This window comes from Phyllostomus hastatus, unplaced genomic scaffold (genome assembly GCF_019186645.2).
Source record: "Phyllostomus hastatus isolate PE091 unplaced genomic scaffold, TTU_PhHast_1.1 phas_scaffold_46, whole genome shotgun sequence".
Classification (NCBI taxonomy): domain Eukaryota; kingdom Metazoa; phylum Chordata; class Mammalia; order Chiroptera; family Phyllostomidae; genus Phyllostomus; species Phyllostomus hastatus.
Window position 1 is genome coordinate 45,374,148 of NW_025334032.1, and position 21,810 is coordinate 45,395,957.

The 21,810-nt window shown below is 63.5% G+C and overlaps 1 protein-coding gene across 1 annotated transcript in view; it reads left to right on the forward strand.

The window, feature by feature from the left end:
* Positions 1 to 21,810, forward strand: part of CSMD1 (CUB and Sushi multiple domains 1) — a 687,628-nt gene that overhangs the window by 645,453 nt on the left and 20,365 nt on the right. The window contains exons 53-61 of the mRNA XM_045821269.1: positions 1,397 to 1,591; positions 5,920 to 6,093; positions 9,670 to 9,843; positions 11,117 to 11,290; positions 14,111 to 14,299; positions 16,970 to 17,143; positions 18,301 to 18,483; positions 19,680 to 19,856; positions 20,421 to 20,600. Coding sequence (XP_045677225.1) covers positions 1,397 to 1,591; positions 5,920 to 6,093; positions 9,670 to 9,843; positions 11,117 to 11,290; positions 14,111 to 14,299; positions 16,970 to 17,143; positions 18,301 to 18,483; positions 19,680 to 19,856; positions 20,421 to 20,600 — 1,620 coding nt within the window. The remainder of the gene's footprint in view (positions 1 to 1,396; positions 1,592 to 5,919; positions 6,094 to 9,669; positions 9,844 to 11,116; positions 11,291 to 14,110; positions 14,300 to 16,969; positions 17,144 to 18,300; positions 18,484 to 19,679; positions 19,857 to 20,420; positions 20,601 to 21,810) is intronic.

Here is a 21,810-nt window from a genome sequence, read left to right on the forward strand (position 1 = left end):
TGTCCTGGCGCCACACACACCAGTTTCTTGGCCCGTCGTGTTTCAATGCACACGTGTGTGTGCAAACACACTCATACATGCACACTCGCTTTCCTTAGTGTGGCATCAGCGCCTGCTTGAAGGCAGACATTATTTGTACACACACACACACACACACACACACACACACAAGAAAACCTGTGAAAAGACGACAGTGTTTGGGGCAAAGGAGCTGAGGGCCCTGCAGGGAGGAGGGGGGAGGCCGAGACCGAAACCAGAAGGAGGTCGCTGGCCGCGGACCGAGCGCCGTCTTCACGAGGAACGGGGGGGCCGGGAGTGTCTGGGAGTCAGCGTGCAGGTGGCAGCCAGGAGCTCCAGGGAGCCTCGGACCCCGCAGTCCTGGTGCATCAGTGAGAGGAGAATAAAGAAGGTTTTCGTGACCTTCCCGATGGGTCTGATTCGGTGATAATTAACTTGCCCAGAACCTGGAAGTGAAACGTGTCTCTCAGTGTCCTGGCAGACACTGGGGTTTCTCTCACTCACGCCTGCAGGCCCGGCACGTGGGTCGATCGGGGCCATGGCGCGGGCACCCGGCCAGGCCCTGTCAGCTGGGCGGCTCCGTGCTCACACCAGCGGGTTCCGGTCCTCACTTGGCGAAGTCACGTTCCGTGTTCCGGTGCTTTTCAGAAAACCCGTGTGGACTCCCACACGTGAAACTCTGCATGGACGGCACATGTATGGGTTCCTTGGAGTCCACGCTGGCGGTGGCTTCGTCAAGGGCTGCTGTCGCTGCTGCTGTGACCGGTGCCGACGCCCTTGACCCAGGCCCAGTCTGACTCCAGGCCTTTCTCTCAGGGCGTCAGCAGACGACCTGCTTTGATACCCGGGACCCGTTTCCCTGCACGGTGTCAGTGCCGTGTGTGCATACGTGACCCTGTGTGCGCACACGTGACCCCACATGCACACACGTGACCCCGCGTGCTCAGGAGCCGTCGTGTTTCACGGGGAGGAGGGCAAGTGCTTTTCTGAGAACCGCTGTCCCGCCGTTTGCGACTCGGAGCTGCCCAGAGCATGCGCAGTGACAGTGTGTGAAGGGCGTTTTCACACGGGTGTTCGTCTCCCGGGAGAAAACCCCACCTTCACACGCACACGCGCCTGCGTCACTGGCTGGTCCCCTACACGGAGGTCTCTACGTGAGGTCCCCCCGCACGCACACACGCCGAGGCTCCGGAGGGCACTGCGCACAGGAAACCGCAGGGGTGCCGAGAGACCCCGAAATCACGGGGACCCCCTCGGAGTCGCCGGGCCAGACTGCTCGCAGGTGGAAGGGCTCTGCCGCCCGACGCGGGGCCTGACGCGACCCCCCCCCCCCCCCGGGACAAAACGGAGACTGACACGCCGTCTGCTTCCTTTCCAGCGGTGACCTGCCCTGGCATCGAGACCCAGCTGTCGGAGCACGTCGCCTGGAGGCTGGTGTCGGGGGCCCCGGACGAGTTCGGGGCCCAGGTGGTGCTGAGCTGCAGCCCCGGGTACTACCTGGAGGGCAGCAGGCTGCTGCAGTGCCGCGCGGACGGGGCCTGGAGCGCCGGCGAGGAGAGGCCGCGGTGCCGAGGTGAGTCCGTCCGCGGAGTCAGCCCCACGTCCAGGCCGGGCGCGTGTCTGGGAAGACAGCCCGACGTGCCGGCAGCGGCTGCCGGCCCTCTCCTCAGGACCCCGCGGGCCTCGGCGTTTGCGCTGGGCCGCCGAGCTGCCCGGCCCGGACTGCGCTCCGGGGGGAGGCCGTCCTTCCCGCGGGGACACGACAAGCAGGGCTTTGAGTCGGCCTCGCAATAAACACGCGCAAACGGAAACGCAGAGCAGCGTCGCTGCCGCTGCTCCGGGCTCAGCGCGACCCCGGCGTGGGGAGCAGCCGGCCGTCCCCCGAGGGAGGGTCCGCGGGAAACCGCCGCGCCTGGAGTCAGGGCCGGGTCCGGCCGGGGTCGCGCGGCTGAAGCGCGCAGCTGGGCAGGACGAAGCAGAGGACAGACGGGAACAGAGCGAATGTGCTTCCTGCTCGCTGTGGTTCAGCGTCTGGCGGGACGGCGGTTCGCCAGGAACTCGGACACAAATAAGGGCGGGCCGGTGACCTCCGTGGAGGTCAGGAGCAGCCCGCGCCCCCGGCCGGCCCTGCCGGAGCCTCCGTTCCGGGGTCTCCGTTCCGGGGTCTCCGTGCCGCGGAGACCCCCCACCCTCAGCAGCGTCCCGGGGCGACCGTCGGGTCCCCGGATCCCTCCGCGCTGCGCTCCTGGGTTAGTGCGCTCCCCCCGCCCGCCCCGCATGGCCGAGCAGCTGACCGCACGCACCCACGCCGTGACGCTCAGTTTGGAGACTCGGATACTCGGTCGTCCGGGTCGAGGGGAGAATGGAGGGGGAGGAGTGAGGGGCGTTTACCCCTGGGCCACGTGGGAGGGTCCCCGCCAGAAGCGGGATCTTCAGAACCGGCACAGGAAAGCTGCTCGGGGTGGGGGTTCCCGCATCGCCGGAGTTCCGGGCTGTCCCTCCGTCCCGGCTGCTCGTTTAAGCCGCTCGTGTTGGCCCTCGGGTGGAGGGGGCAGGAGGGGCTCCGTGGACCTCCCGTGTGTGCGAGGAGGGGCCCGGATTGATCGGTGCGTGCTCGGGCACGTCAGCCCATCAGCCTGCCCCTCCCACCTGCGCTGGGGAGACCACGGAAAGGCGTCCTTGCCGCCTGCCCTCCACGTTGGAGCGGCCGCGGCCGCCACTCAGAGCAGCCAGAAGTGACACTCTCGGGACTTACACATCAGTGTGCGGCCCGCGTCAGGCAGCCCCAGGGACACGCATCGCCCCGGGGACGGCTGAGGACACACTTGCACCCCCACTTCCGGAGAGGACCTCGTGCCCACTTGCACCCTGGAGCATTGGAGCCTGCGAGGGGGCGCTCCCTGGACGAGGGCAGAGCAGGTTCCCGAGGCCACTCCGGGACCTGGGGGGAGGGAGGAGCCTGGAATCCAGGCTTTCCCGTGCGTGTCGGGTGTTCAGGGCATTTCTCCGTTCCCGTTCCTGCTGGGGGCCCCCCTTCCAGTCAGGCAGCGCCCCCCTCCTCCCCACAGGGCCTCTGCACCTGGGCCCCATCACCCCGCGGCTCTCACTGGACTACACACCCCACTAGTTCTCCTTTACCATCCACGGACCCTCGGAGGGTGAAGCTCAGACAGCCCCGCCACCGCCCCCGAGAGGGGCACTTCTGACGGGGACTCGAGCACAGAGCGCCGCCGGGGCCGAGCGGGCCTGTCCGTGGAGCTGCCGCGGGACCTGCGGGAGGAGGCGGCCTCGCGCTCCCTCGGCCCGAAGCATGACCCCCGGGCCAGCGACCCCGCGTGGGTCCAAGTGGGCCTTCAAACGTCACGGTGAAGTTCACGCTGCGTTTGGGAAAAGGCTTCACGAGAAGTTCACGCGAACTGGGGAGCCTTGATCCTGGCCGGATTCGCGGACATCGGGCACGGCAGCCCTGCCGGCAGCGTCACTGAATGTGCACGACACGACCCCCGAGGGGCTCAGCCGTCTCCGGCGCTAGTGACCCAGGGAGCCGTCTCCTCCACAGCCACGTGCCGGTCAGGACACGCTCCGGGCGGGACTCCCCGAGTTTCCGGGGGGCGTCGCCCCGCAGAGCACACGCCAGGCTGTGCACGTCGGCCGGTCCGTTGCACAGGGCCCCGGGGGCACCGCACTGGGCGGTAGGATCCGCCCGTTCGAAAGGCTGGTCCCCGTGGGAGGGGTGGGCGTGTTTCTTCCCGTGAACCACCAGCGAAGGCCCACACTCCAGATCCGGCCCTGGTGGTGGGTAAGCAGGTCCCGAGACAGAGCTCGCTGGCTGAGCCCTGCCTGCTCGGGGCCCCTGGGGCTGGGGTCCTGTCCACGGGCCGGGCGCGGCCAGGCGGCAGGGCGAGGGGGACAGGCCCCCGTGTAAGACACGCTGCTCTCACACAGGGACGAAGGGCTCACTCCCGGGAGCCACGGAGAGAAAGGACAAACGGACGACGGTTTGGAGATGGTGGTGGGCCGGGCGGGGGAGGTGGGAGACGGTGTAAGGGGGATAAATGGTGATGGGAGAACTCAATAGAAGTTGTTTATAAAAGAAACGACAGTTTCAACTACCCGTACACCTAAGAAGAAAGCTGCGGACAGGAGCAAACAGAATTGTGAGGAAAATGGACAAACGTGAGCTGACCACCCCAGACCCCGTACCCCTCTCTCGGTGACCGCGAGGCCCGTGGACAGAGGGCCGGCGGGGACACGGGTTCGAAGCACGGTGCCGTTGGACTTGACCTGCTGCTGACGGGTCCGCCGTGCCGTCCGCAGGGCACTCCCCTGGCCGGCAGCAGATCGTGCACGTTTCCAGGGTTCACCCGGAACGTTTCCTGAGAGGCATGCGAATTTACGAGGGAGCCTCCGTCTGCAAGGTGTCCCCCGCCCGGCACCAGGGACGGGGGCAGGTGACTCACCTCCAGAAACCCTCGTCGGTGAAGACGGCACGGATTCGCCACCGAACGCCTGCTGAGCCTGGCCCCGCAGCCGCCGCCCTGGCCGCCGTCCTTGCCCTCTGGCTGCAGACGGGGCCCGAGGTGGCTTCCGGGCCGGGTTGGAGAGCCACCCAGCATCCCCAGGTGTCTTCCTCACACGTATCCAGGAGGCGGCCGTGGTCCTGGACTTCTGTTTGCTTTGCTGCTGCTAGGCTGTTACTTTTCTCAGGCGTCTCGCCGAGAACCTAGAAGGGTGGGCAGGAGTTACTTTTCCTCCTCCACCGGCTCGGCCCCGCCAGGTGCACCCACGGGGCCCCGAGACTGCGGAAACCGGCCAGTGTCCCTCGCGGGCAGCTGCCGAAGTGAGGTCAGAGCCGCCGCGTAGCCTGTGGCCAGGAGCGGCGCCCTGGACCTCTGTTTCCCCGCGTCTTACCGGCTCGCCGTCAGCAGGGACTTGAGAACTGTTAGCTCCCTGCCGGCCTGCCCCAGCCCTTCGCACGTGGTGACCCTGAGCGGCGGTGTCCGAGTGCTCCTCTGGGACAGCCTCCCCTCGCTCCATCCCCCCCCCCCACCCCCGGCTGGAAACACACTGCGGCCTCCGACAGGCGCGTGATCTTTTCCGCCCCGAGACGCCACGGCCGTCTGGGCTCCTGGGCTCCCGCTTGTGGAGCCCAGGGAACCGGGTGGTGCCGTGCGCGTCTCCAGCGAAAGGGACCTTTTAATTTAGCTCCCAAACGGCGGGAGTGGTCGTGGGGGCAGAAGGGGACGCCGTCAGCAGTTATGTGGGGACAGCAGGTGTGCCCTGAGGACATGCGGTCACCCGAGCTCCAGCCACGCAGGGCTGGACTTCCTCGTTTTGTAATTGTTTAGAAAGACTCCACACGCCAGCTGTCGAGTCAGCTTTCGTATGGAGCTCAGGGTCCCAACAAGTCACGCAAGTCCCTGGGAGAATAAACGAGCCAGTGCTGTCACTGGGGCGGGACTTCCTGCCCTCCCTGACCCCCAGAGAGACCACTCTGAACTCCGCGGGGCACACGGCCGTGTCCAGGGACGGGTGCGAGGCTCCGTGACCGAGGCGGGCGGAGGGGCGGACAGGAGGCCGGCGCGGCTGGCTGGCAGACGGGCCTGGGTGAGAACGTTGTGGGTGCTGAGCATTTTCTCAAGAGAGGCTTAGCGTCCTGTGAGGGTGGGGCCCCGGGCAACTGAAGGGACCCAGACGACGTCGGGGTCCACTCTGAACTTCCACGCTTTCGTCTCGAGGAGGAGAATGAGGCTTCCCAGCGGGCTGGCCCCCCCCCCCCCCCGAGCAGGCGCCCAGCCCCGCGTTCCCGGTGAAGGTTAAGGCGGACGGTCGGTTACTTGCAGGCGGCACGGTGACCCCGGAGCTGAGGTGAGAGTCACAAGGTCACTCTTTGTCTCACAGTCATCTCCTGCGGGGGCCTGTCCTCGCCCCCCAACGGCAACAAGATCGGGACGCTGACCGTCTATGGGGCCACGGCCATCTTCACCTGCAACACGGGCTACACGCTGGTGGGCTCGCCCGTGCGCGAGTGCCTGGCCAGCGGGCTCTGGAGCGGCTCCGAGACGCGGTGCCTGGGTAAGCGCCCCCTCCCCCACCCCCACCCCCACCCCCACCTCCCGTGGGCAGGTGGGTCGGGAGCCCGGAGGCAGAGCAGGGCCGGGGCAAGCACGGGGACGGGCGCTCCAGAAGGCCCCGACCCCGGGGACTCCTGAGTAGCTGTGGGGTCGTCTCCAGTCTGGTCGCCGAACAGTCATGCCGTGCCTTAGGTGGCGTGACAGTGTTTTATAAAGTGCAGAGGCTGTCACGATACAGCACGGAGAATTTAAAAGAGCCTTTGCATTCAAAGAATTACAAATTATGGCAACAAGTTGGAGAGAGGGCTTGAGGCGAGCGCCGTGAGTCACTTTAAGCGACAAACGTGGGCAACGACTTGGTCCTCCTTCCCGGAGGTTAAGATGTTTTGCGTGATAATTGTTAAGACTCGAGTTGATAACGTTTCTCTTGAAAAGCCTTCTGAGTAAGTGTATGCAGACTGTTGAATGGGCAGCTTAAAGTACAATGACTTCAGTGCTGCTTTTCGGGCTCTGCGTGGTTGGTGAAAGGGGTCGACTGCCTCCACGCTCTCTGTGACTCGGTGACGTTCTCATCACGAGTCACGGCCGTGGACGCAGGAGAGGGGCCGCATCCGGCTCCCCCGCCCCCCGCCCCCCCGCGCTGGGACCACTCTCGGGACTGAGCCGAGACTGGGGTGGTTTGGATCGTAAAAGTGTGTTCTTCTCACTCCGGAGAATTCGCAGAAAGACTCGGGAGAACGGGCAGACAGGGATGGAAGCAGAGTAGTGACCCCAGAGAAAGGCCACCAGAGGGAGCCAGGGGCTGTCGCTCTCACCGAGAAACAACGCCCCCCCCCACCCCCCCGTAAACCCCACAGACGCGGGCGACCCAGGAAACCCGTGTCTCCGCCGCGAATTGCAACGCCGGGAGGAATGAAAACGCAGTTTCGGCCGCGCCTTGCTGGTTGCGAACCCGTTCCTTTCTGGTCCGTCCCGTGAGCGTGAGACGCAGAAAGGGCCGGGGCCTCGGGCAGCTTCGGCGCCTCCTTCGGCCTGGAAGCCGCTCAGTCCTGGGCTTCGCTGGGGCCGGCGGACCCCAGAGGCGCCTTTCCCCGCGGCGCGGGGTCGGACCGCGGGCTCGGCCCCGAGGTGGGGAGCAGGAGGAATGTTCTGAGTGGGTGTCTCAGCCCCAGCGGGACGCGTGATGTCTTAGATGCTGCCGCACCGGGGGGCGGGGGGGGGGCGGCGGGGGGGCGCCTCGGGAGGAAGTCCCGCTGAAAATGGGGAGGAGGAAAGGGGCCGGACGGTGGTGTATGGTCCCTCGCGTTGTGGGACCCGGACGCGACCCACGAGGGGTGACGACATCAAGGGAGGCGTGGGGCCCTTGAAAGGAAAAACTGGAAAAGGATCAGCAGTGACATCTAAGCACACGTTTCTAAGGCCCCGCGTGAAAAAGGGGTAGGTAGTACACTTAGTGTGAATATTTAAACCCGTTTAAAACGCAGTAAATGCAGTTTCCCAGCTGCCAGCTGAGCCGCGGGCCGGCACCCCTCACACCCCTCACGGGCGGAACAGGACGGTGACGTGCGTCTCTTCCAGAATAATGGACGGCCCGTGGGCGCCCGGCACACACGACCCGCAGGAGCGCGTGTCCGCAGCCCCCGGGGTGGGGGTGCGGGTGAACGGGTGACCGGGGTGGGGGGCAGAGGGACGCCCGCGGTGGAGAAGACCCTGAAGCGCTCGGGAGGAAAGGGGGGGCGGCCGCAGCAGGGCACCCGCACGGACATCCGACCGCACGGACAGAGGGCGCCTCCGCACCCCAAGAACTAACCAAACCAGGTGCCTTGGTAGCGCGCAGTGACGTAGAACAACATGGTCTGTTGATGACTAAAAATGGACAAGGCAGCTGTGAGTTTATCTACGGAATCTTCACTAGAACTATGGAAAGTGTTTATTATTCCTACTTACAAATAAGGAAAAACAGCCTTCCAGAAATGAGGAATTTGCCCCACGTGGCGAAGCTAATGACTACCAGAAGCCGTACTGACACCTGGGCAGCGTGGCCACCGAGCAGAGACTCTGTGACCCTAGGGACACAACCAGCGTGCCGTGTGTCTGAGGGCATGTGGTGCTGCAGGGCCAGCTGCGGGCGCCCAGCGGGGTGGGGGTGGGGGTGCGGGTGCGGGTGACCTGCCCAGACCTGCCCCGGGCTCCCACCGGAATGGGGCGTCGTGCCCAGCCCTGCACCGTCCGGCCGTGCCCCTGCCCACGCTGCCCCTGGGGCTCCTGCTCACCGATCCTGCTGCTATTTTCCTTCTACTGCCTCTCACTGGAGTCGTGCCTCTCTTCTTCGCGTGGTTATGAATCCCTTGAAAATCACTCTGGGTTTCTGTCAAGTGAAATGCCCTTGGGTGACCTTCCAGCTTGCCTGGGCCCCAAGAGGGTAAACTTCGTAGTCACGGAGGGAAAATGACTTCAAACACGATGGAGGCGTTGGCGAGGATCATTGTTTTAAAATCCAGGAAACAGCCGATACAAACCCACGGCTTCTAGTCTAACAGAGACGCCCCCCAGTAACACCAAGCCACCCCCAAACTCAGAGACACAAATCACCCCAGGGCAGGGGGATGGGAAATTACCCGAAGAAACGGAGGCGGTCCCGAGTTCCCCTGGAAGAGAACTGCCTCCCTTCTCACGCGTCTCCCCCGGGTCAGGCAGGCGGCAGACGCAGGTGGGCGGCCCGGGCCCCTGCTCTTAGGGCGTGAGCAGTGGAGGCAGCGAGGGAAGAGCGTCCTGCTTCTGCCCGCCCCCTTCAGAGCCGGCGGAGCCACACGCCCCCTGGACTCCGGGTGCGGCCCGTGGGCAGTGCTGGCAGGACTCCGTCACACACACCCCATAGGAACACTCCATTAGAGCTGACAGCGCCTCGGGGACGCCGTCCCCCTTTCCGTTTGTCGGCGCTGGGCTGTGCAGCCTGTTCGACGCCCGTGCCCCCCTCACCGGCCAGACCCCCGTCGGTGCCGTAGCCCCCGTAGTCACGGGGCAGCGCTCTGAGGTCTGGCCCTTCCTCTTCCCGGCCGCCTGCCGCTCCCCCCGCGCCCGCCTGGCCTCGGCCCCCCAGAGCCCGCTCTGCGTCCTCGCGCCCCCCCCCCCCCGGCTCCGGCTCCCCCTGCAGCTCCGTGCCGGCCGCGCCCACCCAGACGCCACCCAGTGCACCCCCACGCGCGCGTCCGAGGTCGAACTGACGTCCTGGCCCCTCTCCCGCCTTCGAAATTTCATGAAGTGTTTCGTAGCCTCTCGCCGTGGAAGTAGAATAACCGCACAAATAACATTCTGGTGCAGGAAGTAGGCGGGAAATCGTAATTGTGGAAACAAACCCATTGACAACTTCTTAACGTTAGTGTGTTACCCACAATCGTTGAGAAAATAAACGAGTTAGACAGAAGGACTCTGGGCCGTAACAAGCAGAAAGGGGGAGTTTGGGGGAAGGTTAGCCTCTAGCACGTTACCTGCTCGGCGATGGAAGCCCACACATCTCTGATACGGTCCCGTCCCGAAAAGACTCCCGAGGGTGCTCACGGGTCTCCCGGTGTTTCAGCGGGCCACTGCGGGTCCCCGGACCCCGTCGTGAACGGCCACATCAGCGGCGACGGCTTCAGCTACCGGGACACCGTGGTGTACCAGTGCAACCCCGGCTTCCGGCTCGTGGGCACCTCCGTCCGGATCTGCCTGCAGGACCACAAGTGGTCGGGGCAGACGCCGGTGTGTGTCGGTGAGTGGCCCCCCGGGGCGGCGGGGGCCGCCCTCCTCCCGCCCCTCAGCCTCACGTCGGAGCACGGACCCACGTGGAGACCCCTCCTGAGAGGGACCACCGGGCAGCCCGTGTCCTTTTGTTCCCAGTGTCCCTCCCGCTCCGACTCCGTCCCCCTCCAGCAGACTCGGCCACTCCCCCAAGAGGGACCCCTCCCCTGGAGGATAGAGTGGAGGGTGGTGCTCCCTCCCCTGACGGCCTCACGGGGCGGCGGGGGGGGGGGGGGGAACAGGGGTGGAGCTGAGTGCCCGCAGCAGCCCCACTCCCTCTGCCCCCCGCACCCCAGTTCCGTGTTTTTGTCGTGGCCCCTCACACCACAGAGGGTGGGCACCGGTCCTTCCTCCCGGGGAAAGAGGTGACTTGCATGTGGTGACTGTCCTCAAACTCAGTGACTCCCCAGGTAAACACAGAGGGGCATTTTCAGGAGAGATTGCCCCCGCATCACAGATGTGGTTCTAAACCACGTTTCCTCACGCCTGTGCTCCATGAAACAAAGGGAGTGTCTGTGACTGTGGCAGGGGGACAGGTGTTGTCTGGGAGAGCCAGGGGCGGAAACCTTGCTTAGAAGGAAAAAACACACTGGCAAGATGGAGGAGAAAACGCCAGTTTCCGGGCGGTGGTGTGCTTCTTCTCTGCGAGGGCCAGCACAGGGCGTCTCGGGGCTCGTGCTCCTGTTGGATCGGCCTTGACCTGATGGGAGCTCGCTGCCCCGGGAGGGGTCACGCAAGAGGGGTCGGCAAAGACGTGCCGTCTCGCCTGCACGCGCATCTTTGCCGATTTCACGGTGTCAGAGGGGCGTTGGCATCGTCTTCCGCACACGGTCTGGACGGTCGGCCAAGCCCCGTGATGTTGCAAAATGAGGCTCCCACCGGCGGAGCTGGTGTTCTGAAAGAAAATACTCAGAACTCGTGATTAGTGCGAAAATTTCAGCCTCCCTCGTTTTCATGGCTTTATTTGAAAATTACTTGTTGTTCTGTCATAACGTGAGAGTAAGACGTAGTAATTATGATGATAAAAAAAGTACATTTTGGGTGCATTTTCCACAACTTGAACAAAACCCTGTGGACTCAGCCCATGGTGTTTCCCCAGTGGCTCCTTCTAACCACAGTGTCTGGTTGGCTGTAAACCCGGAATCCGTCCGTTTGACACACCTGCTGCTTGTCACTGACGAACTCCGGGTGACGGGGTGACCGCGTGCTCGCTGACGATGACACCTACCTGTCCTCCCCCGCAGCCATCACCTGTGGCCACCCCGGCAACCCCGCCCACGGGCTCACCAACGGGAGCGCCTTCAACCTGAACGACGTGGTGAACTTCACCTGCGGCACCGGCTACGTGCTGCAGGGCGCGTCCCAGGCCCAGTGCCGGAGCGGCGGCCAGTGGAGCAGCCCCCTGCCCACCTGTCGAGGTAGGACAGCTCCCGGGGGCGAGGGGGCGCTGCCCGGGGGTGGCAGGCTCTCACACGGCAATCCACTCCTGAGGGGAACACATGGGTCTCTCCGGGGCCCGGGTCTCCTGTGGGACGGACATTCCGTCAGAGCTGCCCAGGGGCTCCCTCCTTCCAAGACGGAGCATCTCCCGTCCCTCCACCCACTCACTCCTCCTCTGCTTGTCTATCGCTGCCGTGTCTGCGCAGCCTCGTCGGCCCGTGAGCCTGCAGCCTCAGGGAGGCACCGGAGGCGTTCCTGTTGCCTTGAGACCTTCCCTCCTGCCATCCACCCCTTCCCCACCTGCCACGGAGACCCAGACCGCAGTCTGCATCTCCGGGGAGACGCTGCTCTGTCGTCTCGTACCTCCAGGCGTTCTGGCTGAGGGCAGCCGAGGCCTCACTTCAGTCCCTGTCTCAAGACGCCCTTGGGTGCAGGGGGAGTCACGCCCGAGGGTGCCGGGGCGCTCGACCTCCCGATGGTGACGGGGGACGCAGGCCCGACCCCCGTGGAGGCCCCTGCCCCAGCAGTCACCCAGCTGCCCCGAGGGACCTGCCGTCCCGCGAGGCCACGGCAGGGTGGAGTACAGGTAGTTTCCCCCGACAGCACCTGGGCTGGGTTGGGCCACCAAGCCGACCGGAGCTGGCCCCAGTGCCCAGCTTCAGCTCAAGAGGGAGCGGAGCCTCCTAATGCCATGTCCAGAGGAAGCGTGGACGTCCGGCCCGGGATGCCCAGACTCAGAGCAGAAGCCCCAGGGAAGCCGGGTCCCTGGGCCGACTCCGCCCTGGGCTGCCCACAGGGCACCCGCCCAGGGGCCCAGGGTGGGCGGGGGCTGCTGCTTTGTTTGCTTGTTTCAAAGGAAACTGATTACTCTTCTACCTGAACAACAACCTCCCTAAAACTAAGGAGCACACAGCCCGTGGACTGAGCTAGGGCTGAGACTGTTTCTGCACATTGGCTTGGGGATCACAGCAAGAAGCTCAAGGAGACCCCAGGGGCTCCACTGTGTTCTCGCGGTAGCGTCATTCTCTGCAGACCTGGCCCTGAGCCCCCTCCCCCAGGGGGCAGCACCCAGTGCTGTTGAGTGAGTGCAGGTCAGGGACCGGGGCGGGGCTTTGGGCTCGGCAGCCTGGCTGGGACTCACCATGAGGTGCCCGGGCCAGCATGCACCCGGCAGAGGTGAGGGGGGCCACCGAGGACGGTCCCGGTCCCTGGTTTCAGAGTGATCGGAGTGAAAACTCACCACGTTTTCAAGGCTCCCCTCCTGCGGCCACGGCGGCTCCCGGAAAACACCCCGTTTCTGCACAAAGCGGAGGAAGCAGCTGGATCTCTGTTACCCCGACAGTAACCACTTCCCAGCCGATGACGCCCCTTTTCTTCCCTTGTGTCTCCAGCTGCCCCTTCCCTTGAGCTCCCGGCCCCCGGTGGCCCCTGCTTGCTGGGCGCCCTCCTTCTCGGCACCCCCACATGCCTGGGCCACCTGGGGGACAGCTGGGCCAGCACATCAAGCTGCAGGTGCAGCGGGGAGCGGCTCACAGGGCAGCCCCGGGAGCACTGCCCCTCCCGCGTGGCTTCTGAGGGCGTCCCGGGCTCAGGGCCTCGCGCTCGCGGCCGAGCGGCCCCTCTGCCGTCACGACGAGGAGACCCCGATGCCGTTTCGGCCTGTCCCCAGACGGTCATCGGCCCCAACTCGGGCTCCACACTGTCTCCGGCGTCACCGCTAACGCAGGAGTGACACCAGGCGGCGGCGGCTTCTGGCCCCCGGCCGCCCTGCGGCTCCAAGGACCGGGGGCCCGCACGCGGTGTTACAGGTCATGGGACGACTCCTGTCCCCGTCCAGGAGACCTTCTCCGGGCAGTAACTCCTGTTATTTCCGTGTGTGCGGTTACACTTCTCCTGTGGAGACAGGGAGCCACGGAGCCTTAAAAACACCCGTCCGTGCTCCCCAAACGTGTGACCCCAAAGCACTGGATCCTTCCCGCTGTCCACTCAGGGCTGGCTTTTAAAAAGCCCAGAACCACATTCCACTCAAGGGCACCTCTGCGGCCCTCGGGCCCCTGCCTTCCACCCGGGGCTGAGACGCACGCACGGGCTGCCCCAGAATGAGCTGCCGGGGCCGGGTGGCCCAGAAATGCCTGCGGGGGGCGCCGCTCCCTCGCACAGCTGCCGGGTTCTCGCCATGCTGGGCTCTCTCTGCCTGCGGGCTCCTCTCTGCCCCCCCCCGCACCTGCTCACGCAGGTCATCTTTCCACCCAGAGGCCACGGCAGTGCCCCCTGCAGTAACCAGAGTCTGCAGCCCGGCACCCGCGGGCTCCTCCTGAGGGGGCCGGCGCTCGGCCCACACGTCTGTCGGGCCGACGGCAGAGCCGCGACTGCGTTTGCATGGATCGGACCCGCGGCCGGGACTGGGGGTCATTACTGTCTCACAAGGTCCAGAAACAGCACCCGTGGGTGAAAATACTCAAACGAGCTTCCGCTGGTTCTAGGTTGTTTTCATAGCATAAAAACTCACCCAAGAAAACTGAGTCTAGACTCTCCATGGAAGGAGCCCATCACTAAGAAATAGTTCGAGGAAATGAGCCTCGTGTTGCTAAAGTTGCTGCAGTCGCCGGCAGACTGCTTGGCCTGTTCAAGCCCCAGCGGCCCGAGGCAGCAAGGGGACGGCACAGGGGAGTGGATTGTGTGATGAGCCGGCTGCGGCGTGGTCGTTTCCACAGCAAAGAGGGGCTCTCCCACCCCCCCGCCGACCTGGGTGACCAGGCGCGGCCGTCTGACCCCCGTGTGCCGCTGTCTCTTCCCAGTGGTCAACTGCTCGGACCCCGGCTTCGTGGACAACGCCGTCCGCCACGGGCAGCAGCGGCCCCCCGAGAGCTTCGTCTACGGGACGAGTGTCTTGTACCACTGCAAGAAGGGCTTTTACCTGCTGGGCTCGTCCGCCCTCACCTGCACGGCGGACGGCGTGTGGGACCGCTCCCTGCCCCAGTGCCTGGGTGAGTGAGCCTGTCTCCTTGCCCTCGGGCCCCAGGGTCCCCCGAGCACCCCACACGGCAGACGGGTTTTCTGTCCAGTGGTCGGTCGGAATGCGTTGGTTTTTAATTCTCTCTAACCCCCAACCCCCGTGTCACAGACTGTGTGAGTTTTTATGATGCCTCTGTGGATCGGCAGGAGGTCACCAACAACAACACAGACTGGTTTTGGGGGGATAAGAGGTGGGGGACTTTGGCAGGCTCCACACCCCTGGCCCCAGGGAGAGAGGGGCCCAGACAAGCACCCTCGGGGGCCGCTCCGTCTCGTTGCTCCTCACGCTGCTGTCGCCGCTCCAGCCCAGCCGACGGCTGAGTCCACACGGCCAGACGGGGTGCCCAGCTCCATGTGCCTCTGGCTTTGCCCCGCGCCGGCCCGGGTTCAGAAGTGGGGGCCGAGGCCCTGGCGGGGACAGTCCTCCCTCCCACCTGTGGCCAGAGAGGGGAGCACTTGCAGGGACTGATTTGGGTGTCGTGGGCACCTCTGGTGGAGTCACCAGTAACTACAGTAAAGAAGACGGTGTCTTGACCGTACCTTGCTGTCCACCTGCCGGGTTACCTCGGGGGCACGCAGAGTGCTCTGAGGAACAGGGTGCCTCCGTGAGCAGACGGAACCTGGGGTTCCCACGGTAGCCCCCCGAAAACATTATCATCGGTGCACCTCATACCACATGGATTAATGAAAACACTTTTTTTAACCTAAGTAGTTACCATCTTTTTTTGCCTGAGAAAGCACGTTCTCCTTGCGCTCAGAGAGCCATGTTACTAAAAAAAGGCCTGAAACGTAGGAAAAGGGGCTGCCCTCCTTGGCCCTTTGCAAATCGGCCGGAAAGCCGACGGCCTCTGACCCGAGGATTTGGTCTCCTCGGTGCGTGTCCCCCGTGCAGGAAGGACGCGAGGACTGTGAGCCCCTGGCGGGCACACGTGGTGAGGGCAGGTGGCCCGCTCCGCCCCTTGTCACCTGGCAGCATTTCCGCACCTTCCGGAAAGGCCCGGGGCTGGAGACCCCTGTTCTGCTCGCCCTTCCCCACCCCGGCCGACCCCTGCAGGGACGCTGCGTCTCTCTTTCTGGCTGCGCCAGCCGTCTCCACGGAGAAAGCGCGCAGGGAGGCACCCAGCCCCGTGGGACCGGAAACGCCCCAGCAAACGCACTGGGGTCGTCATCCGGTCTCGCCCGCTTTGTGGTTTTCCGTGCCTTCACACGAGGGGATTTTTCTGAGAAATCGTGTTGGTTTCTTTTTCTCCCCAAACATTCCTTGGAAGCCTTCCTTGGCACGTGGGAGACTGTGTTTGTTTTTGTAACGGTGCCGAGGTGCCCCCGGTCTCGGGGAAGCAGGGTCTCACTGGCTCGTGAGTTCCCGGGTGCCTGGCCCCCCCCCCCGACCCCACGCTGTCAGGAACCATGGGAACTTGCGAGCTGCGGGGAGCAGAGGTCCCCCTCGGGGTGGTCCGCTCCCGCAGGCGCCTCGGCAGCCCAGGGGCCTCGAGGGCCTCGCCACGCTGGTTCCCTTGACCCGCTTTCTCTCGTCTCACCGGGCACAGGTCATGTGCGCGGGCTCTGGCTGGGGCGGCTCAAGTTAGCTGCTTCTCGGGCCCCCGTCTGCGCAGATCAAGCTGCAGTGAGCGGTCTGCAGGGGGCGGCTGCCTTGTTCTCCCGGGCACGAGCCGCGGCCACTCCGGCCACTCCAGGGCGACTGTGACCTCGGGATGCGTCACGCCCTCCCGCCGGCCCTGGGGCCGCTCCCCCGGGGCTGCCACCTGCCACACGTGCTCACCCCTGGGAGGCAGGTCGGTCACCCCTGGGAGGCAGGTCGGTCACCCCTGGGTGGCAGGTCGGCAGTCTCAGGAAAACCTGTTGAGGGCTCGAGTCCCGTTAGCGGTTTGCAGGCAGCATCAAGTTCGCCTCGTTAACCCCCATTTGGGGCTTTCTCAACAGGGAGAGAGAAATCTTTATAATCCCCTGTGAATCCAGAGTCCAAAATACGGCTTCTCGAGGGATAATTTCTGAATATGTGTGGGTCCGATTTGGTGTGGTTTTAAGAAAATGAACAGGGTGAAATCATGAAATCATGTCCTAGAATAACTTGAGAAACAAATCAATCAATAATTCATGATTAGCTTTTGACAAACATTCTAGACTGTTCCCTATTCAAGGGAAAATTGCTAGAGCTGTCTCCTAGCCGTCAGAACTCGAAGAGTAAGCATATTAAACAGATTTTCCCCCAATTACTATACGTGATTGTCATCTCACTGAGGAAAGAGTGGAAATGGTTTTGAGGAGTCCACATTAACTTCTGACATTTTGAACAATACCGCTTATTTGGGATACAGTTGAGGGCAGATGGAAAAAGTCTACCGGAGTGACTTTGTCTGGAAAACCTAGAGGTAACTGTGTATCGTAGGCAAAGCTACTTCAGTTCCAGGCTCATAAAACCTCTGCACTGGCAGGACCCCCCAGCCTGCAGCGGTGTGTGGGGGTCCTGTGGGGGGGGAGGCCTGTTCAGGAGACGGTGTCGCTCACTCCAGGCGGCCGTGGGGCCCCGCCGGCATCTGGGGGGGTGTGGGTGGGCGTTTCTCACCGACACAGAGGGGTGTGACGGGGGCGGCACGCCCTGTGGTTCCTTTGTTTCCCTTCAGCTGTCTCCTGCGGGCACCCAGGGGTCCCAGCCAATGCCGTCGTCACGGGGGAGGTGTTCACGTACGGGGCTGTGGTTCACTACTCCTGCCAGGGAGCCCGGAGCCTCGTGGGCAACAGCACCAGAGTTTGCCAAGAGGACAGCCACTGGAGTGGGGCTCTGCCCCACTGTACAGGTGGGTGGTGGCTGTGTGTGTGTGTGCAGGTGGGCAATGGCTGTGCAGGTGAGCCATGGCTGTGCAGGTGGGTGATGGCTGTGCAGGTGAGCCATGGCTGTGCAGGTGAGCCATGGCTGTGCAGGTGAGCCATGGCTGTGCAGGTGTGTGATGGCTGTGCAGGTGGATGATGACTCTACAGGTGGATGATGACACAACGGGGTGATTGTGTGATGAGGGTAGAATTATTTTGAAATTATTAATAGTTCCACTTCAGCCAAATATGCCTTTATTATTTATCATCATCTTTTCAACTAGTTTCAGTATTTTACTTTATTTTTTATCACCGTTTGTCACCCTTATGCCCTCTTGCACCTCCACACCCCCCGCCCCCACAATCGCCTCGCTGCTGTCGGTGTCCGTGGGTCCTTCCCCTTTCTCCTTGTCTGCCCCACCCCGACCCCCAGCGCCCGCCGGAGCTGACAGCCCGCCCTCTGCCTGCGAGTCTGTCTCCGTTCCGTCCTCTGCGACCCCGCAGCTCACCCCCTGCCCGCCCTGTTCCGCCCTGCACGGAGCTTCCCCGTCACCCGCGCCGGCGCGGGCGCTGCTGCGGCCCAGTCTGTCCCCGTTTGCTCCTGTTCCTCTTCTGAGTCTCCTCTGAATTCCCCCACGTCCCCCCTGCCCCTGGTCTCTGCCATGGATGATTCCTCTCACCTTCCTTGAAAAGAGACATCGTCTGCATTTTCCGTGAACGTTTCTCAAATAAACAGGCACAGAAATGAATGTGCAGGGAATCAGCAACTCAGGGGTCATCCTGAAGATTCAGATTCAGATCCCCCTTTGACTCACGTTTGAGTCCCCCCGCCCGGCCCCGACCCGACGGCCCCTCCGTGCTCACACAGACACTCCCGTGGGCGAGCCCCCCTCCACCCTCCCGCTGCTTAGCAGCAGTGCCGACGGCCGCCACAGCCGAGTCTCGCCGGCGGTTGGTGTGCCGGTGACAGGAGCCCGGTTCTGCAGGCCCTCCATTCCTGCCCTGCGACAGAGGCTTGCGCCCTAGCCTGCCGCAACGCCGTGTGACCGTGACCCCCGCTCAGCACGCATTTCGGTGACTTTGCATCTCTGTTTTAACCAAGTCTAACCACGCTGGCTCTGCCGCGTGTGTTTACCCTCCACAGGCAACAGCCCCGGGTTCTGCGGGGACCCGGGGACCCCGGCGCACGGGTCCCGGCTGGGCGACGAGTTCAGGACGAAGAGCCTCCTCCGCTTCTCCTGCGAGGTGGGCTACCTGCTGCGGGGCTCCCCCGAGCGCACCTGCCTGCCCAACGGGTCCTGGTCGGGGCTGCAGCCGGCCTGCGAAGGTGCGTGAGCCCAGGCCTGCGCGGCGGCCTCACGGCTAGCCAGGTGCCTCCCTCCGGAGTGACCGGGGAGCTCGCCTGGGAGCCGGAGGGGAGGTTTAGAGGGTGTGCACGGAGAGTCTAGTTCCCCCTGCCTCCCCCCCGCCCCTCCCCCCACCCCCGTGTCGGAGAATCGGAAGGAAACAGACTGCGTAGACGGAGATCCCCGGCGAGTGGTCCAGAAGGCCCCGTGAGGTCCGCTCGCACCCTCTGAGGGCGTACAGCCCGAGCAGCTCCCGGCCACCCGCCTGCTGACGCCAACATCGGGTGCTCCTGGGGCGCCCTGGGGCGGCCGGTGGGGAGGAGCTGAGTGAGGGGCCGGCCAGCCGGAGGGAGCGTGGAGGCGCCGACGGGGTTTCCACAGCGAAGCAGGCCCCTGTGCGCACACGCTGGCCCGTGTGCGGTGCCCCGTGCCGCAGGACGCTCCAGGGATCTCCTGTGCCCTGCTTTGGAGGGAACGTGGTGCTTCACCGTGACCACACAGAGGCACAGCAGGAACGGGGGGGGGCGGGGGGGGGACACCCAGTGACAGCAGCAAAAGGCCCCTTTCCAGACACCGCGTCACGCTCAGGGCTCGGCTGCCTTCGTGTGGTGGCCGGGGGCACAGGGGTCCGTCTGGGGTCCCAGAAACCACCGGTGCAGGTTTCAGGCGCACAGGACGCTCCGTGCAAGAGGTTTTCTGCATGCAAACCTCTCTTAACTTCTGAGTGCAGAGTGGTCACACGAATTCAACAGCCATTTCTGTGTGGATGAGATGTTTGTCATATAAATCGAGCAGCGTGAACAAGCTGGCAGGATATGGATACAAGAAATGGAGTCACGTTTTCCTTAACTGCGCCTTTTCCACTCCACGGCGCCCTCTGCCCTTGCCCCTGTGTCTTCTTCTATCGCACGTTGTGCAGAGCGCTACAAAGTAGCATCTCTGTAAATGATCTAAGTGCACTGTGTCTAACCCAACGCTACAATGCAGGTGATGTAAAGTGTAACACGTAAGATGATGGCGTGAGTCGTAAAGGGAGACACACATCATCACCCCCCTCGGGAGGAGCGTGGGCCCTGCCACTCTGTGAGCACCCTCCCCCTGTCGCTCTGACGCCCCCTGGGGCCCCCGCACCCCGGGAGGGCTCACTCCCCGTGTGCCCCGTCTCTGCCCCTCGCAGCCGTGTCCTGCGGGAACCCGGGCACGCCCGCCCGCGGCACGATCGTCGGCAGCGACGGCGTCCTGTTCTCCAGCTCGGTCATCTACGCCTGCTGGGAGGGCTACCGCACCACGGGGCTGACCACCCGGCACTGCACGGCCAACGGCACCTGGACCGGCTCCGCGCCCGACTGCACAGGTCAGGAGCCGCACCCCAGCCGCGCGGGGGCCGAGGCGCTCAGGTTTATTTCTTCAAGCGCAGCGTCAACTCCTGAACCCAGAGAGGAAAAGCCCATGCCTGGCTTGGCTGGACATTCTGGCCCTGGTTCTCGGTCACTTGTACCGTTTCTCTTCACTTTCTTACTTTCGTGGTTGACACTACCCTAAATGGCCCGTTGGGCTGGACAGTGTCACACCGAGGCCCCCAAAGGCCCAGGCCTGTCCTCTCCTTGACCACGCAGTCTGCAGGGGAGCACGAGGGGCACCAACCAGGTTCTGTGACACAGACTCAGTCTTTCTCCCTGGGGTGCGGTCGCACCCCTGCCCAGCTAGGGGCCCTCAGGGGAGGCAGCCAGCCTCCAGCGGAGTCAGAAAAATGGTTGCAAACGCCGGTCGGCAGCAGAGCTGTCTGCAGACGGTATTACCCCAACAACAGTTCCCGGTGAATCGCTTTGAGCAGACCTCGTGGGGCCGGGGGGTCACCTGGCCGGAAACCACGTAAGTAAGTCACTTCATGACATTTTCATGTTTCCCCACGTGGCAGTGGTGAGCTGTGGGGACCCAGGGACCCCAGCCGACGGCGTCCGGTTTGGGACGGACTTCACCTTCAACAAGACCGTGAGCTACCAGTGCAGCCCCGGCCACATCCTGGAGCCCGCCGAGGCGGCCACCCTCCGCTGCACCGCGGACGGCGCGTGGAACCACAGCAAGCCGGTCTGCAGAGGTCTGTGTCTCGCCGGGCGCCGGCTTTCTCCTCCCCGGGAAGTCGTTCCCGAGTTTCCTCTCACTCCCTGTCGCCGGCGCGCCCAGCCCTTCTGCATGCTGGGAATCCCTGTGGGCTCACTCGCCAACGTTAAATCACCGGATTTTCTTTTCTCTTCCTTTCTTTTTTTTTCTTTTCCTTTCTTTTCTTTTTTTCTTTTTTCTTTCCTTCCTTTTTCTTTTCTTTTCTTTCTTTTTTTGTCTTTTCTCTTTTTCTCTTCTCTTCTCTTATCCTTCCTTTCCCTCCCTCCCTCCCTCCCTTCCTCTCTCTCTTTCTTTCTTTCTTTCTTTTGCAAAACAATCAGAAAACATGTATCATACTGAAATGTGCACACCCTAGTATTAGGAAGCAAAGCAGCACGTTGGCTCGTGCTGAAACGGAGCTGGTTTCACCGGGACAGGCTAGTGCCCAGCACCCCTCAGCATGGTCTCGAGTGTGATGAGCTTTTAATTATCCTCACACCGACGAGGAATTCCAGTTACTCACAGCTCAAAATGACGTGTATTGTCCCATAAATCCTGAGAGTCAACGAGGAATGCTAACTAGACAAGCAAAACTAAAGCAAGTAATAAGTAGGCGCTCACTCCTTCCCCACGTGATCGGCACGGAGAGGGTGGGCCGCACACCGGCCGGGGGGTGGGGGGACAGGCAGGGGGAGGGCCTCCCAGCAGGACGCTGTCCCGCTTCCGGGGTCTGTAGGGGTCGCAGACCTTTCTCAGCCCAAGGCGGAGACATTTCCACACAGGGCTGCTCCGCGTCGCGTCCGACCGCCCCCCTTATGAGTAAAACACAATGCAAAGCTCTTCCCCACCGCAGCGGTGCACCTGCTGGGAGAGAATTTAAATTCAAACTGACTCACTCCTTTTCTGCCTGGAAAAGATAAGGATCAGACGATACCTTCAAAACCAAGACACCTGGGCAAGTGGACAGAGACGCCCTAATTAAAGTGGAACTGGAGTTTCAGCACGAATTCGGGGACGCGACTCCATGGGCCTCACGAACGCTCGCGGATGAACTCCGGGGAGGGCTTTGGTGGAGGGGAGAGAGGGATCGTGGGAAAGCTGGCGGAAGCGGGGTGCTCCTTTGGAAAGGGGTTGGCAGGCCAGCTCCGGGTTTGCCGAAAGAGGCCGCCTCTTCGCAGAGAGAGAGAGAGAGACTCTGATGTGGAGTG